The following is a 17,357-nucleotide window of genomic DNA, read 5'->3' on the forward strand; positions in this document are numbered from 1 at the left end:
ATTTATGACTTAAACATTCGCGTCACCATTCTTTGATACGTGGATCCTGCATTCTTAAGGCCAAAGGACATTACCCGATAACGGTAGTTCCCATTAGGAGCACGAAAGGCCGTCTTCTCCTGATTAGGCAATGACAGGGATAAATGATGGTAACCTTGGAAGGCGTCCAGAAAACTCATCCGAGGGTGTACCACCATGGCATCCACCAAATGGTCGATTCTAGGGATGGGAAAGGGGTCTTTTGGGCAAATTTTATTCAAATCAGTGAAGTCCACGCAGACTCACCACTTCTCATTCTTCTTCTTAACCACCACAGTGTTGACCAACCATTCGGGATAGAAGATCTCCTTAATTGCTCCAGTCTATTTCAACTTGTTTACCTCTATCCTTACTGCCTCGGAGTGATCTTTGGATGATTGCAGAGGAAGCTGCTTACGTGGCATAGCCTCGGGATTCACATTCAATTGGTGACATATAAACCCAGGGTCAATCCTCGAAACGTCATAAGCACTCCATGCAAACACATTAATGTTAATCTCCAGAAACTTTACCAACTCTAGTTTTTCCAAGGGTGGCAATTGGGATCCTACCTGGAAATATTGCTCTTGATCCTGCCCTATTACCACCTTCTCTAATTCGGATAACTCTCCAAATGCCCCGATCTACTGCCCCCTGCAGGGCCCTTTAGTTGCTATAGGACTAGATCCTTAATCATCCTAATAGGATCTAAAGGCTACCATGTAATTGCTAACACTAAGCATTGCCTAGCTGTGGCCTGGCTACCCACCAACTCTCTCACTCTCCCCTGAGCAGGATATTTAACCTTCAGATGTAGGGTTGAGGACACAGCACCCATAGCATGAAGCCAGGGTCTAGCTAGAATAGCTGTGTAGAAGGAAAAAGCTTCTACCACAATGAAGTTAACCTGCACCTCCTCATCCCCAGCTTATACGGGTAACCTTATCATTCCTTAAGGGACCACCATCCTACCATCAAAACTCCCCAACAGTGAGTCATACCTTTCCAGGTCCTCGGGCTTCAAGTTTAGCCCCTTGTACAAATCAGGGTACATGATTTCTGCTCCACTTCCCTGATCAACTAGCACCCTCTTTACATCATAACCACCAATCTTGATGGTAACCACCAAAGCGTCATCATGTGGCTGGAGAGTTCTTTCCTTATCCTCCTCAAAGAAACCCAGGGTAGGGGTGACCATCACCCTAGCACTTTTAGGAGCCTGATCATCAGCCTTCAAGTCACAACCTCCACCCACGGACATAACCCTGGTACTCAACCCCCATCATTTCCTAGCTTGGCAAAGATCACATTGATAGTACCCAACACTGGCCGAGGAGTGCCATCCCCATGAAACTTAGCTCCTAGATGCCCGAATTGCCCTATAGGCTAATGTAAAAACCGATTAAACTTCCCCGCCTTTACCAATTGGTTCAAGTGATCTCCTAGGGTTCTACAATCCTCTGTAGTATGTCCTTTGTCCTGATGGTAGTGGTAATAGAGGCTCTGGTTTCTCCTAGATGAATCCCCACCCATCTTATTGGGCCATTTGAAATAAGGTTCATTCTTAATTTTCTCCAATATCTAATACACTGGCTCTTTAAACAATGAATTGACCAATTGAACTCCCGTGGATGAAGTTTGATTAGAAAACTCCCTTCAAGGGCGATTACCCTGGTATCCTCCTCCCCGAGGATCCCTCTTCTCTGGGAACATTTTAGCCTTACCATTTTCCTGTATTTGGTCCTCCTCCACCCTCTTATACTTATCTATGCGATCCATAAAATTGGCGTATGTTCAAAGCGGACTTCATCGTGAATGACTTCCTCAACTCGTGCTTGGCAGGGAGCCCAACCTTAAAGGTTCTCACGACCACATCCTCAAAATTCCCATCTATCTCATCATTTGTCTCCCAATTCCTATTTGAATATATCTTAAGGGTCTCCCCTTCTCTCATTGCCATAGACAGTAAAGAATCTACTGGCTTGGGGACTCTACTACATGTTATGAATCTTGCCCCGAAAGCCCTCGTCAGCTCCTCGAAAGACCCCACTGACTCCTCCAAGGCATCAAACCAACACATAGCTACTGATCCAAGGATGGAGGGGAACACTTTGCACATAAGAGCTTCATTATTAGCATGAACTACCATCTTTTGATTAAAGTGGTCAACGTGCTCCACGGGATCAGTCCTCCCATTGTTAATAGTAAAAGTTGGCTGAGAAAACAGATGAGGAAGTTTGGCCTTGTTAATCCCTCTGACGAAAGGTGACTTAGAAATTTGCTATAGGGCTTTACTCATTGCATTATTCCCCATGCCATGGTGGGAGGACCTTTTCTCACGCTTATTACTGCTCTTCTCCAACTTATCCTGGCGCGTAGAGGCTGAATAGGACTCACTGGATGAAGTTCTAAACCTAAGACGATATGAGCGATCCCTACTTCCCCTTAACCTATCACTTGGTAGGGAGGATGGACTCCTTCTATAATGCTCCCTGCGCCTCAGATTCCTGCGCAGGCGTTCTACTTCCTGTTGCAACTTCCGTGTCATTTGATCATATGAAACATGATTCTTAGTCCTAGTCCTTGAGTGTGGTTAGGAATGGCAACGAGTCGGGTTCGGACCGGGTTTCTTTATGCCTAAACCCGACCTGCAGGTCTGCCCTGAAACCCGAACTCGCCCCATTTAATAAATGGGTTTTTTTCTGTACCCCAGACCCACCTCGTCAGGCCCCACAGGCCTCGCGGGCCCCACCCAACCTATGCCAATTCAAGGCCAAATCCATGACCCAATCCCAAAAAAAAAAAAAAATCCCAAGATCATGTTCATCAATCTAGATCAGAAACCCAAAAACAAAAACCCCAAGATCATGTTCATCAACTTTGATCGAAAACCCAAAAACAAAAACCCCAGGATCATGTTCTTCAATCGAACCAGAGTAGCAACTACAACCCCAAACACAAACACAAAAATTTTAGATTTTTTATTTTCCCTTTCAAAATCACAAACACAAATATAGAAATCATAAACCCAAACTAGAGTCTCAAAAAAAAAAATAATAATAATAAACCCAAACCCTAACAATCCCAAAGGTCCCAAACCCTAATGAACCCAAACAAGAATGGCAAAAAAAAAAAAAAAAAAAAAGAACATATTGAAGGCACAGGGAGTAGGGAGAGTGGGAGCGATTGAGGGGGGCGACAGTGAGGCAGTGAGGCCGTGAGTGGCTGTGCGAGTTGGTGAGAGTGACGGCTTGAGGAGTTGAGGGCGGCGGCAGCGGCGAGGCTGTGGCCGTGTCGCTGTGGCTATGGCCGTGAGAATGATTGGAGATTTGAGAGAGGGTAGGTGGCGGCTCAGAGATAAGAATGGGAGAATAAGATGAAAAATGAAATGAGTTAGGGTTGTTTATAACTATATATATAAGGGTAGTTAAGTAATTTATATGTAACCAGGTTGGGTTTGGGTCAGGTTTTGATGAAACCCGGACCCGCTTTGGGTTTTTTGTTTTAAACCCATACCTAACCTTATTTTTAATCAGGTCGAGTAAAACCCGACCCATTGTCGGGTCGGGTCAGGGCGGGTCGGTCTTGGATTGCCATCCTTAAGTGTGGCAAGACTCCACCATAATGCTTAGGATATGTTGTCTATCCCTCCTTTGCTCCAAGTTAACAAATTGGTTATCCCTTTGCTAGCCAACCAATTCTTCCTCATCGTGGCTTATGTTAGCCATAACTACTCAGGACAAATCCACGGCACCTTGTTGCTTCCCACAGACAGCACCAATTGTAAGGACTAGAGAAACTAGCAGCTCAGGCCCACTTAGAATAGTGGCTAGATCAGTTCAACTGTGGCCCAAAACAAAGAATTTGTAAGAAAGGGAGACAAACAACAAGAGGAAGGCTCTACCCAAGGATAAAAATAAGGAAGAAAAAGAAGATGTAATTAAATGGATAAGTTAAGAGCATCCACAGCAGTGGATCTATAATTTTAGCTATTTAGCACCACCAAAACTTATTTTATCTATTTTATCTACACACATGCTGCATCAGTAGATCTATTTTAGTTTTCAACACAATAAAATAATATAAAAATCACAATAAAATAATACAACCACTACAATAAAATAATATATTCCACTACCCAAAAAAAATCCACAGCACCAACCACAACCACCTCTACCATCAGCCACAACCACACATACCCAGCAAGGTAGCAACCACCACCACCACACACCCCAGCAAGGCAATAACCACCACCACCCCACCATCACACACACCCCACCAAGGCAGAAACCACCAACAAAACAAGAAAAAAAAAAAAAAAAAAAAAAAAAAAAAAAAAAAAAAAAACCCCACCAATCACCAACAGACACCAAACCAAGCACAACACCGATTGGAGAAACCACCAACAAATACCGATTGCAGAAACCACCAATTACTAAAACCACCAATTGTAGAAACCACCAACAAACCAACAATCCACAGCCCATCCCATGCCCACCAAACACCAAAACCACTAATCCGGCCACCCAATCACCATACCAACACCGATTCGGCCACCTAAACACCAACCCACAGCCCATCCCATGCCCACCAAAATCCACCAAAACCCACAGCCCATCTGACCCACAATCCCCTCGCCACCACCATCGCATCGCCCGCGACTACCAGAAACCCACAGATCTCGTCTAGGCTAGTGACGTTGGTGATCGGTGGCTTGGGTCGGCTTGGGCCGGTGACATTGAGGTCGGCGGAGCGTGGGTCAGAGACGTTGAGACAGAGAGGTGAGAGTGACTAAGAGAGAGAGAGGCACGGAGTGACTGAGAGTCTGAGAAAGAGAAAGTCTATTTATTATTTTAATCAATGGCAGAATAATTTTTTTTTTTTTTTTTTTGCTCTTAGCTACAATGCACATCTATCTATAGATGTGCACTATAGCAAATCAGCTAAAAAATATAACTATAGCTCCATTGCTGGAGCTTGTTTTTTGTGTGTGAGGAGATAAAATATACCAATATAGCTTTTTAGCACCACTGCTGTGAGTGCTCTAACTTCTCAATAATGTGGTAGGAGTCTGCTTAGTTGTAACTTACACTATTCAGGTCACTTCCTCATCAATGCAGCTGATAAAGCTGTTGCCCACCATTTAATGCAGAGGCAACAGGTTACTCCAAACTGGAAACTTCCCCTATGATCACTTATTCTCTTTCTTCAGATCCTTCTTCCCACTTGGAGCGCCTCGCCTCAAAGTCCTTTGACTCGCCCCTTCCTCTCCTCAGGCGACCTTCCTCCTCGGGCCCATGGCATCCCCACACCAATACTGCAACTCTTCAACTTCATCCTCAGTTCTCGGGCACTTACAACTATTTAACTAAAAAATACATTTCCATCCCATGAGAAAAAATCCACATAGCAGAATCTTAAAAATGAAACCTAAGAAACAACACCTAAGTACTGTACCTAAGTCTTGCTCTAATTGAATATAAGATCTGAAGTTAAATTTCCTTCCTACAGAAAAAGATAGTTGATGTCCTAACCTAATGATAAAGATTAATCACCATACAGCAAACATCATAAATTTAAAATATTATTGTATTTATCTAAAGTTAGATAATGGCATAGTTATTAAATCTAGATCAGATCGTCTAACAACCAATTCATTAGATTACTAGTGAGTTATTAGTTGAATTGCACGGTTAAATAGTTTTTTTAAAATATACATATAAATATAAATAAATTTGAAAAATCATAAAATAATTATGTAAAATTGGAAAGAAAAAAAAAAAGGCATGTCTAAATTATTAATTAAAATTTGGTGTAAAAAACTAGCTACTTAAAGCATTCACATCAAAGGGAAATAATTTTTTTTTAAGAAAAGAAAAGAAAAATAATCTTGTATCACCAAAAAGCTATTTTATCTTTTTTACATCATTAATTTAACAATACACCCTAGATCTCATAATCTGTTCTTTTTGTGAGATTAAAATAATTGGATGCTGAATAAAATAATAGTGTTTAAGATATGGATATTGCTAGCGTGGAAATCTATTTTTAGATGTTAATGTAGCAAATGCAAAAATCTCAATAGTGTAAGAACACCGGATATAGGGGTTTTTTCAAGCAATTGGTTCTACAGTAATATGCAAAATAGCTAAAAACAAGTTTTAGAGCACCGAATGGAATGCTCTAATATAATTCAAACTAAAGGTTTCACAAGTAATAACCCTAAATATAAAATATAAGGATGTCATTGATCTTTGCCCAAATATTTGCTAAGTAAAATCCTATTGCATTACACGTCTTAAAATTCTAGGAATAAAAGCGTATCTCAAACTTCAAAATCACATTCTGTGCATGTTGCATATCTTACTAGTTGCTCTAATCTCATAGCTTACGATTGAAGCTACTTGAAACTATCTATATTGAAAAGTCTAGTACGACCTCATTATAAAAAAATTTGTTTCAATTATCCTGCAAATTCAGAAAACAGTACTATGTAGAACTTATAAACGTTTTTTTCCCCCTCAAAATTAAAAAAACTAGTCCGGTGAAAACAAACCATCCAAGTTGCACGAGTTGCCAAAAAACCGGTTCGGTTTTATTAAGTTGACCAAACTAAATTTGTTGCGGGAGAAAATGTACTTGAATGAAGGAAATTCCTCCTCCTATTGTTACTATTTTGTAAACCTAGTTTACTAACATGATAGCACATTTAGATAGGTTTAAATTATACCTTACATAACTTTTAATATGACTGTGGCCAAGAAGTTCAAGGAGGTTGACAATAAAAAAAAATTTCAAGATCAGGAGCAAGTATATTATCTACGATTTAATCTTTATATATATATATATATATATATATATTATTAATAGGTTATTATTTAGATACAGAAGTTTGATATTTTCAATCCTATGCATTGCCACTTGAACTACGAAGTTCGTTGGGCAAGCTTTTAATATTTTCAACCCTATGCAGTACCTTATCCATCAATGACCATTTGAAAAGTATTTTTTCCTAAGTTATGCCAAGCTTTTGTTCCGCAGTGGTAGAGATGATAGTTTTATATCGCATTTAATGTCTCTGAACCAACGATTTTTGTCCAACCTCATTTAGCAAAATTTGTTGAGTAGAATCATGTGTAGGACTGTACAATGGACTTGACGAATTCCCGGTGTTTTTTTTTTTTTTTTGGTAATCAAAGGATAAATTCATTCAAACAACTAAACGACCAACAAGAACATAGTGTTTATACAACATACAAGAATTATCTAAATTGGGCAAAAGGGAAACATCAATAGGAGGATCCATAAAGATGAGCCCCCATGCTTAGCAAGAGCATCGGCACCGGCACATTTGGTCACCTCCCTATAGGCTATAGCAGTGCTGGATTTTTACTAGAAGGATTAGCCTTAAGACCTTCCCTGCAGTCATCCACAATGGTATCATTTGCATTAGCCAGCTTAGCATATAGTTCTATTTTCACAACAGGTAAGTTTAATGAAAGACAAAGGTTGATGTAGTCCCTTAGAGCTCAATAATTCTGCCACTACACTTGTAGCGATCCCAATAACTCTAGCATACCCTCTTGAGTCTCCGACCCAAGCTTCATTAGCATCTCTAACAAGTCCTTCACTTCAGTGACTTCACCCTCTATAAGACCAAGATTTGTCAGAGACGAACCATCTGAATTAAGCTTAAATGAGTTACGGGATGGGCACCACCATTTCACTTGGATTAGAACATGAACCAATGGAGAGTGTTCATTAAGCCCAATAAAAGCAACTGCATGAGCTTTAGCCACAACATTTGACATTAGATATCCATGCGGTATCCCCGCCTACACCAAAAACCGATTGGTGTCTTGATCTAATGATAAAGAACTAAATCAAGAGTGGACGTTATAGGTTGAAATTCTTACATTCTCACCAAAAAAAAAATCTCCATTTAGTCTACTGGTCTTTCTTGATTGAAAATTACTCTATTTTTATGTAACCATAGGCTCCAAATCCCACGAGAGAAGATAATATACCCCAACCAATATTCAAAGAAGGTAAAGGGGTGGAACTACAGCAATTGAATCTTAGCCAATCAACTAGGTTCAAACCATAGAAAAGGTTGGACTGCATAGGGGAGGGAAAGGAGTTCCAAAACCTTCGAGTGAAAGGGCAGTCTCTCATAATTAACATGCTCAATTGATTCCAAAGGGGCATTGCACATAGGGCAGAATGTTGGAAGGTTTAACTCTCTAGCCACAAGGATAGATCTAACTGGGATGCTATAGTGACAACACTACCATAAGAAACTCCTCACTTTTGGAAGTCTCAAAAAAACCATAGAGCAAAGAATCGACACCCTTTTGAAAACACCAACATGTCGCTATATCAGGTATTACCCGTCTAAGTGCGGAATCCTTACATTGCTTCTGAGTTCTGATTAACAAGGGAAGTGAAAAATAAGTCAATTTTAAAACTCCCCCATATTTTTTAGTTTCAAGAAAAGTAGTTAACAACACACTTTACAATGATGCAAAATCTCAATAAAAATGCAGAATGTCGAGGAAAATATTTTATTTGGCTAAAGGAAAGGTTAATGTTAAGACTTACACGGTTCCATACTTTTCATTTTCAATCATAAAAAGCCTGACACTTTTTTTCTGATTTGCTGTAAAATGCTCTTAGATGAAAAATACTTTACGTTGAAAATATTTTCTATAAAACATTTTCATTTTACGGTGTTTATTAAACATTTTTATTTTGCAGTGTTTAATTGCATAATTGAAAATAATTTGGAAATCATTATTTAGTGTTTGTTTCGTCGAAAAATGAAAGCTTTTTACTAGTTATCAGAACCCACCAAATGCAAGTACAACTGCACAAATCAGCACCGACCACCCAAAAATTCAGATTGGGAGGAAAAAAAGACCCCACAACAAAATAAACAAATTGGCACAAATCCAAACAAATTCACTCCAACCACCCAAAAATCAGACCTTGGGAGGCTGGCACTGCTGGTTGGAGGGGAAGGATGCAGTGGATAAGAAGAAGATGGGTTTGGGCGAGAGAGGAAGGTTGTGCGTGGGTTAGGTAAGAGAAGCTTACAAGTTAAACGTTTTACATTTATTTTTAGCGTAGAACATTTTATAATTTTCTCTATTGGGTTTTACAATCAACTAAAAATATTTTCAAAGTTCGACCAACATTTTGCAACAAAACATATACTGCAAAACGTTGAACGTTAGTGATTCTCTATTAGTAGCTACGCACACTCATCATAATCCATTTTCTAACCTCTTTGACTATTACTAACAATTCCAAACCAGCACTTGATTAATGAAATATTATAGTAAAATCTGTAAGAATATGGAATGTCAAATTTGGAATATTTTCGTGAAATCCCTCTAGTTTTCAATTTAAGACAGCTAAATGCATTACTGCTCAAAGAGAAAAATCCCATCAAGGAAGACAACTGCAACAAGTATCAATCCAAACTGCATTTTGCTATTTGTACCAATTAACATGGACAACACAAGCTCATTGACTTAATTAATTCAATAGCAGATCTAATTTGTCAACTCCACTAAATCAACAATAGGCTGTGTACTAAGTACATTTTTCAACCTTCTAAACTGAATACCTCAGCAAATATTGAACATATCAATGTGACATTAACTAAAATACAAGACAATAACTAGCCTTCGTAGTCCCCCTGGGCAAACTTGTTCTCTGAATAATAGACGGCCACTACTGAATTCCCACCAAATTTTCTTCCATTCAACCCAGTACGAGCTTTTGTAGAACCCTCAATGTCTGCATACTCCAAAAACACCTGATATGAATAGAGATCAGTATTCAGCAATCTTGAATTCAAGCAAATGAACTAAATAAGTTATAGTATAGGTATGGGACAAATGCCAATGAGCTCAAGCTCAATGGCACTTCCTCTACCTACAAAAAGGGGACACTGAATTAAAATTAAGATCCATTGATTAAATTTTAGCTTTTGCTATCAATTTCCCCAAAAAAGAAACACTCTCACTATAAAAAGTAATTATAAATAAAAATCCAACAAGACCAGCTTTTTTGAAAATAAGCTATTTTTTATATTTAGTCTCACATTTGGCAAATAAGGTACCGAAAACTACGGGATACCAAACTAACCCAGGCCCAACTAAAAAATTTTGATCACTTCACAAATTTATGCTAATAATCTATAAATAAATTATAGTTGAAATTATATTATTTGAGTTATTTAGATAAGAATGATTTTTTATAAACTTATAAAGATTCACCAGCCTTGTACTGTTAAAATTTATATATAATTTCTACAACAAAATAGACTATTTACATTATCAATAAATTACAAACAATACTTCGATATCTTATTAAACTATTTACAAACTTACACAATCGAATATGAAGTTTATATAAATATATTTATACTTGATCTAAAATTTTGATAAATAGAAAGAAAAAAAAAGTAGCAATACTTCATGACATCTAGGACTCCAAATAACAATAGATTTCTTATCCCATTGTAAAGATTCAACTACAGGAAGAAGGAAAATGTAGGCAGGAAACTGAACAAACCTTCCCGACTCCAGGTGATGGTTCATCATTAGGTTGTGGGCGTGGGATGACGATATTTACCAGTGTACCTGCAAATCACATTAAAAATTCAAAATGCATAAAATTTATCAAAATATACAAAGGAACACATGAGGTGAACAAAGAAAGAAGGTTATAGAGGCTTCTGTCTGTGTATATTAGGCCTGATTCTTTAAAGCAGAATGTGGGACTACAAAAAAGCTGTAAAACAGAAAGATATACCACAAAGAAAATCAATATACGTACATGCAAAGAACCTCAACAGGTGAAATTGACTAAATTTAAAACAAAGACTGCCAATACGTAATCACGAATTAGAACAAGGTTTTACCAAATTTTCCGCATTCCTCTCTCATGTCTTCCAAAATGTCTTGATAATCATCATCTTCTTTGAGTTCATCGGGAGAAACCGCCTGAGTTAGACACACAACCTTGGTGGCCACTGCAGCAGCTGGTTGTAACATGAGCTTCTGCAGAACAAAGAGAATTAGTGGATGAACCTATAACTGAGATCCAAAATTAGAACTTCAAATTAACATAAAATATTACAGAAATACAAACACAACAAATTAGTTGCTAAATGAATGCATCTCAGCACTGAGAAAAACCAAATTGACAAATAAGATTTAGATTTCACCTGCAATGCAATCTGCTGCTGTGCATGCAACAATACATTCTCTTGCTCGGGTTTAGGTTGATTAGCACCCTGGTTAGCACGTCTAACAGTAAGAGTTTTATCACCCATCTTAATTCCATTCAGAGCTGCACAAGCTATGTCTGTAACTGAAAGATCTTGGTAAACACAAAATGCATAGCCTTTTGAATTTCCCGTTTCTCTGTCTTTCACAAGATCAAAACCCCGAAGTGGCCCAAAAGTCTCTAACAACTCCCTGATCTGTGTTTCTGTGAAGTAATAGGGAAGCCCACCCACAAATATGCGATCAGGACCCTCAAGCCCACCTGCAGATCCCGGTGTTAACCCAACAGCAGCAAGGTTCAGATTGGGATTGGGCTGACTTGGACCAAGTGTTGCAGCAAGAGATGGGTTGTAGTCACTAGGTCTCCTCACCTTAACAGGAGCACCCTGGAGTAAAGAGAATAAATTAAAGAAGTCAATATCATAAAATGTATTAACTTCGCCCGTAATAGGTAGTAGTACACAGATATTAATCCTGATTTGACGTTGAACAAAGTTAAAATGAAATACCTCAAATATAATCCCATCCAAAGCCATTGCATTACTAGCCTCCTCAACAGATCTCATCTCCACGAAAGCAAACTTCTTTTCATGGTTTATGTAAACATTGACAACAGCATCTCCTGCACAGGAAAGAGAGAATCAATAAATTCCAATAAAAAAGCAGGTGATGTATGCAAATTGAGATCAATCATACAATGACATACCTGGACCAGCAGTGTTTCCTCCAATTGCAGCCATAACATGACTGAAAAATGTCGCAACAGACTGCAGTAGAAAAAGTTAAGTCATTACTATTGGGTAAGTAAAATCTTTATAAATGAAAACAAGGTGAATGTTGTCACTGGGGGTGAAAAGTAGGAGAGGACAGGGAAGGGATTATGGATGATAGATTACAGATTACAGATGATAGGAACAATGACAATCAAAGAGGTGGGCAAACCTGTTCATTTGCTGTAGGAGGAAGCCCACCAACATACACTCGCCGAGCATGCCTTGTAGCCTAAAAACAAATCATATTAGATGATATTATGAGCCAAATTTTAAGGTTAAAATATTTTTAAAAGAAAGAAAAGCATTTACTGCATAAGTACTAACAAACCTGTTGAGTCATTGCCTGAACTGGCATAACAGGAAGAGCTCCAAATTGCTGCTTTCCAACAAAAGACATCATTAATAAAAATTAAAGCATCCTCATGAATATCTTTTACACGTGTATGTGTGTGTGTGTGTGTGTGTGTGTGTATGTGTGAGAGAGAGAGAGAGAGAGAGAGAGAGAGGGGAAAGGGATACCTGACCAGTTGCTATAGGAAACATGTTTGGAAACATTCCAGGAAGAGCCGGAGTAGCCCCTGCAATCTGACCTGCAAAAGAAATTATACTGCTACTCAGAAAACAATAATAATACAACCTCTTACATTTATATGTTGCAAAATGACTCTTATCAAGAGTACTCTCCCCATTAAATTAAGTACAACCTAACCTCTTTCAATAATGTTTATCAAAGGAGATGAAAGGAATACATTATATACAAGTTCTGGAGGTAATATTTGTAAGACTACCAAAACAGGCAATAGTTCCCGGTTGAAGACGAACAAGACCCATCAAACCGGTGCATTGTTTCCTCCTTGTACATAAAAGCTACAGAAGTCGGCTCACGCCCATTGTCAGCACAGTGGGGCAAGTAGCCCAACATTGCCTTCTTACAACAAAAGACAAGACATAGAAACAAAAAAAACAAACACCAAACACAACAAAAAACCAGAAACATCTCTCAGTTCCGATTCCAGAATTATGTCACCAATTATAAAAAAAAAAGTACAGTCCTTCCATAGACCACAGCTTTGAAAAGCTATATGTGCAAATGAAAGAGCAAAATATAGCTTACCAAATGACACCATGTAATTTGATACGAACTTTCCACACTATATCCAAAAAAGAAAAAGAAGGCAGTTAAGAAGATCATAACAATCTTAAATACATAAGAGGGTATATTTACCTGTTACAGCAGCTGCACCAGATAACAATGCAGAAGCAGGAGGCGCCATATCAAAGCCACTAATCCTTTTGCTGCAAGTAAATACTGTCAGCATACCAAGAACGTAACCAATATACACGTGTCAAATTCATTTAAGCACTAGATCAATGCATCAGACTTAGAGAAACAACACAAACTAAACTACAAATGATAATGGTAACATCACCTAATAAACCAAATACATTCAAACAAACATAGGCACACATAAGTCAAGATCTTTGTGGCTCAGTGGCAGTACCCAGTATCCCCATGGGAAGAAATTGGTTTGAATCCCCCTCCACCACTTGTGGTAATTAAAAAAAAAGGCACACATTAAAGAAGAGCCTGAAACAACAAACAGCATACCTAACATTTTGTGTACCTTACACCTGGACAAGGTTCTACACAATGTTCAGGACTTTGGCCATTCATTAGTATTCTACAACCAAAGATAGTGCCCATAGAGACCATGGTTTAGTGTGCATTTACACTCACAAAAAATAAACAATACAGAAATATCACACCCTACAAAATAAACTCTACAAATGACAAATCAAACAGAATAATGTATTTTTAATACATTAGATGCATTCAAAAAACTCAGAAACTATCAGCTATTGTTACGCAACAAGTTGGCCAAGCTCTTTTAAAATACAAATGTCGACCAGAGATTAAAATGTCACCACTAGTACTACAAGGCTCCTACTAATAGAAGGTTGACACAACTGATTATAATAGGTCTCAACATGACCTATATAGCAAAATAATGATAGAATGGCTTGGATAAACTGCCATAAATAAATACCAATTTTAAAAAAGAGAAACCCATTGGCAAAAGTTCAATAATTAACTCAATTAAAAAAAAAAAAAAAAAAAAAAACTCAAAATTAGACAACAGTTTCAAAAAATAAAGTCAACAAATATCATGACACCAGTTTAAAGAAAGCCGGTTTTATTTCAGATTGACTACTTAATATCACACATAACCTACCTCTTTGACCGTGACCGAGAACGTGACCTTGATCTGTGCTCTGATCTACCCTTTGAACGAGAGCGAGACTTCCGCTTGCTCCTCTCCTCTCTGTCTCTATCAAAATCCCTTCGTCTGTAAATAAAATAAAGCAATAAATAACCATCAACTAAAGAACCAAAAGTCCCAAACACACTTTGAAAATATCTGAACACACGAGATTGAGCACTAGAGCCACTCAATCCTGTTCGCTAATTTATATGGATGTAGAATCAACTATCAAGGATTTCCAATATACCACACATTGTAATCAAAAGCGAGCCAGGCTCTTGCCTAGGAGCCCAGGTGAGGTGAGGCGCTCGCCTTTAGAGCCTAGGCAAACAAGGCAACCACCTTAAGCCATGAAAAGGTGCTAATGCTAGATCCTCAATTTCTATTACTATTTTTTAATTTAATGTTTTAATCTATCATTAGATTATTAATTTAATAAAAAAACATGTTATAGAAGTTATTGTTAGACAAACTAATTTACAAAAGTTTGTTGTAAAACTCATTATTAAATTAATGAATTTATAGCAGAAGCTTATTGTAAAACCCATTGTTAGAAGAACTAATAGAGCCTAAACCATTTCAATTCTATTTTGAAATCATTTGATTGACCTAATTTCTTCATGCAACACATTTAAAAACAATTCATTATCATATTTCAATACACTAGGTACATATGGTTTAACCATAAGTTCTATACGTAACAAATATTTTTAGAATTTAGTGCCTTGCTTTACTCAGGCTAGCACCTATTTTTCCGCCTCACACCTCAGACGATACAAGGCCTAGATGCCTTAAGGTCACCCTTCGCCTTTGACTACCTTAGTACCACAATCCACAAGTAAATTACAGCCTCAACTCCTAGCAGACATAAGAAAAATATACAAATGCATCATTTTGTATATTACCTGTCATAGTCCCGGCCACCTCGATAATAATCATCATCATCTCTATCCCGGCCACGTTCCCTTCTTTCACTACGATCACGATCCCTGTGGCGATCTCTATGATGACGGTCCCTGTCCCGGTCCCGGTCTCTATCCCTTTCCCTATCTCTATCCCTGTCCTTGCTTCTCTCCCTATCCTTGTCTCTATCCCTCTCCCGATCACGGTCCCGATCTCTATCCCTGTCCCTCTCCTTATCACGCCCTTTTTCTCTATCCTTCTCCCTGCTTTTAGAAGACTCTCTTTCATAATCACGAGACCCATGCTGCAAGCAATCAGTTTCATTAGCAATTCCCATTTCCAATGAATAAATGCTAACAAGCAAAAGAAGAACGTACAACAAGTGCAATTAAGAGTATTTATAGATCCAATAATTAGTACAAAACCTTGAGGGAAACAATAAATATTAACCCAAAATGTGGAAACTACGCCTTAAGTCCATGCATTAAAAGGTACTCTCAAGCATATCTCGACACGCATAGAATAAATAGTTACGTAACACGGTAACAGCAAGGAAACTTCAAGATACTGTGGATGATCAGAAGGGTATGCTGTACTTGTCTCCAAAAGGAAAATGAACAAGCAAGCACTGAAGCCCACAATTTAAACAAAATGTAGAGAAATTCTAACTTGCAGCAATTAAAACATTAACAATAAACCCCTAAATCATCACACATGTCCCCAATCTTTCGATTTCGAAAGAAAAAATTGAAAAATTACAACAATACAATAGAATCACAATGCAAAGTTTTTTTGTAGTTGAAAAACAAAGTGATAAAAAAAGAAGAAGCCTATAATACACTTTAGACCCCTCTGAAGATCATATAAGTAACAAAACCCATAAAACTCATTACAAAAAAAAATCATATCCACTATATATTTAGAAAATTATTCCATTGAAATCAATGTGCCATGGCTGTCTTCTACTTAAAAATAAAACCCTAAATTCATCATGAACCACAAAATCTTACCTTCTATTACAAGTCAAAGCAGCAAATGAATAATTCATCATCAAGACGAAGAGAACAATTTCAAATCCAGCAAAAACCCTAAATCAATCTCTTCCATTCAGAAACCCTAAATTGAACTCCAAATTAACCTTACCCTCAAAAACACCTAACGATTCAAGATCTTTCACCGAAGAACTAGCTAACTCTTCGAATCGATCTCATACACATGAATTAAAAACCAAACCGGATGGAATATTGATTTATACCTGAGACTTGGTGTCGCTGTGATCTTCAGGACCACCATGGCTGCTGCCACGAGGTTGAGGAGAGGAGCCACCGCCATAATTGTCGGCGTCCTCGCCGTTTCCTTCGTACCTTCCTTCGTAATCAGACATCTTCACTTTGGTTGTTATCTCTCTCTCTCTCTCTCTCTCTCTCTCTCTCTAGCTTCGCGTTTGTTTCTCAGGAAATTGGTGTGCGAAAAATGAAAACGAGACGGACTGAGATGAAAATTCTAGGGCTGAAGGGGTGGGTTTATATAATAGAGCTCATAGATAAGTATGTGGAATACTGGAATCGTAAACCCCACCAAAAAGACTGATGGGATGGGTATTATGGTAAACTATAAATAAATAAAAGGTTTTTTGGAAAATAAAATGGAAGCTTTCTTCTTCTTCTTTTTTATATATTTTCTATATATATATATATATATATATATTTTTTTTTTTTTTTACTTTTGAAACTTTTTTTTTCAATCTAATAGCTGAGGTCAAAAGTTATCTTCTTAACTTTTGATCACAATCATTGAAAAATATTACATGGTGCAATATTCTTTTTTTTTTTGATGAGAAATACGTGTATTTTATTATGCAATGGATAAAGCATCCTGAAAAGCAAAAGGTTCAATACATGGTGGAGTTTCCTCAATCCAAGTAACAAAATCATTAATTCCTTTGGCATGATGTGCCAAAGTGTGGGCTGGCTTATTTCCAAGTCGCTTGACATGCTGTACCCGTGACTGTCGAAAAGCTGTCAAACTGTGATGAGTGTCTCGCATGACGTTGTCAATGCTAGTAGGCGCCGTGGATATGTCATTTAGAGCATTTAAAA

At 37.9% G+C, this 17,357-nt stretch overlaps 1 protein-coding gene and 1 pseudogene across 7 annotated transcripts; both read right to left on the minus strand.

The window, feature by feature from the left end:
- Positions 1-904: 904 nt before the first annotated feature.
- On the minus strand, positions 905-2,317 carry LOC126732563 (uncharacterized; annotated as a pseudogene).
- Positions 2,318-9,489: 7,172 nt separating this feature from the next.
- On the minus strand, positions 9,490-16,783 carry LOC126732562 (splicing factor U2af large subunit B). Of its 7 annotated transcripts, XM_050435490.1 has the most exons (14): positions 16,514-16,780; positions 15,261-15,562; positions 14,326-14,439; positions 13,717-13,773; positions 13,317-13,387; positions 12,611-12,681; positions 12,420-12,467; positions 12,261-12,320; positions 12,025-12,085; positions 11,828-11,940; positions 11,258-11,704; positions 10,952-11,090; positions 10,603-10,670; positions 9,490-9,841 (listed from the first exon to the last, which is right to left on the minus strand). In XM_050435490.1, exons 1-14 carry the CDS (start codon positions 16,640-16,642, stop codon positions 9,704-9,706), a joined length of 1,818 nt encoding a protein of 605 aa, XP_050291447.1. In that variant the 5' UTR covers positions 16,643-16,780; the 3' UTR covers positions 9,490-9,703. The 7 variants fall into 7 exon arrangements, with proteins under 7 accessions (XP_050291447.1, XP_050291449.1, XP_050291452.1 ...); XM_050435492.1 differs by lacking the exon at positions 13,717-13,773 and having other exon boundaries at positions 16,514-16,779; XM_050435493.1 differs by lacking the exon at positions 9,490-9,841 and having other exon boundaries at positions 10,618-10,821; positions 16,514-16,783.
- Positions 16,784-17,357: the final 574 nt, after the last annotated feature.

Source organism: Quercus robur, chromosome 6, assembly GCF_932294415.1.
Source record: "Quercus robur chromosome 6, dhQueRobu3.1, whole genome shotgun sequence".
NCBI classification, from domain to species: Eukaryota; Viridiplantae; Streptophyta; class Magnoliopsida; order Fagales; family Fagaceae; genus Quercus; species Quercus robur.

What these genes read in the sequence shown, in the direction of transcription:
- LOC126732562 (XM_050435490.1), bottom strand. Translation starts at nt 16,642, where the DNA reads ATGTCTGATTACGAAGGAAGGTACGAAGGAAACGGCGAGGACGCCGAC. An exon ending in GAACCTTGTCCAGGTGTAAG is followed by an intron (nt 13,388 to 13,716) that starts GTACACAAAATG and finishes ATTTACTTGCAG; the next exon opens with CAAAAGGATTAGTGGCTTTG. An exon ending in TGGATGGGATTATATTTGAG is followed by an intron (nt 11,705 to 11,827) that starts GTATTTCATTTT and finishes TCTTTACTCCAG; the next exon opens with GGTGCTCCTGTTAAGGTGAG.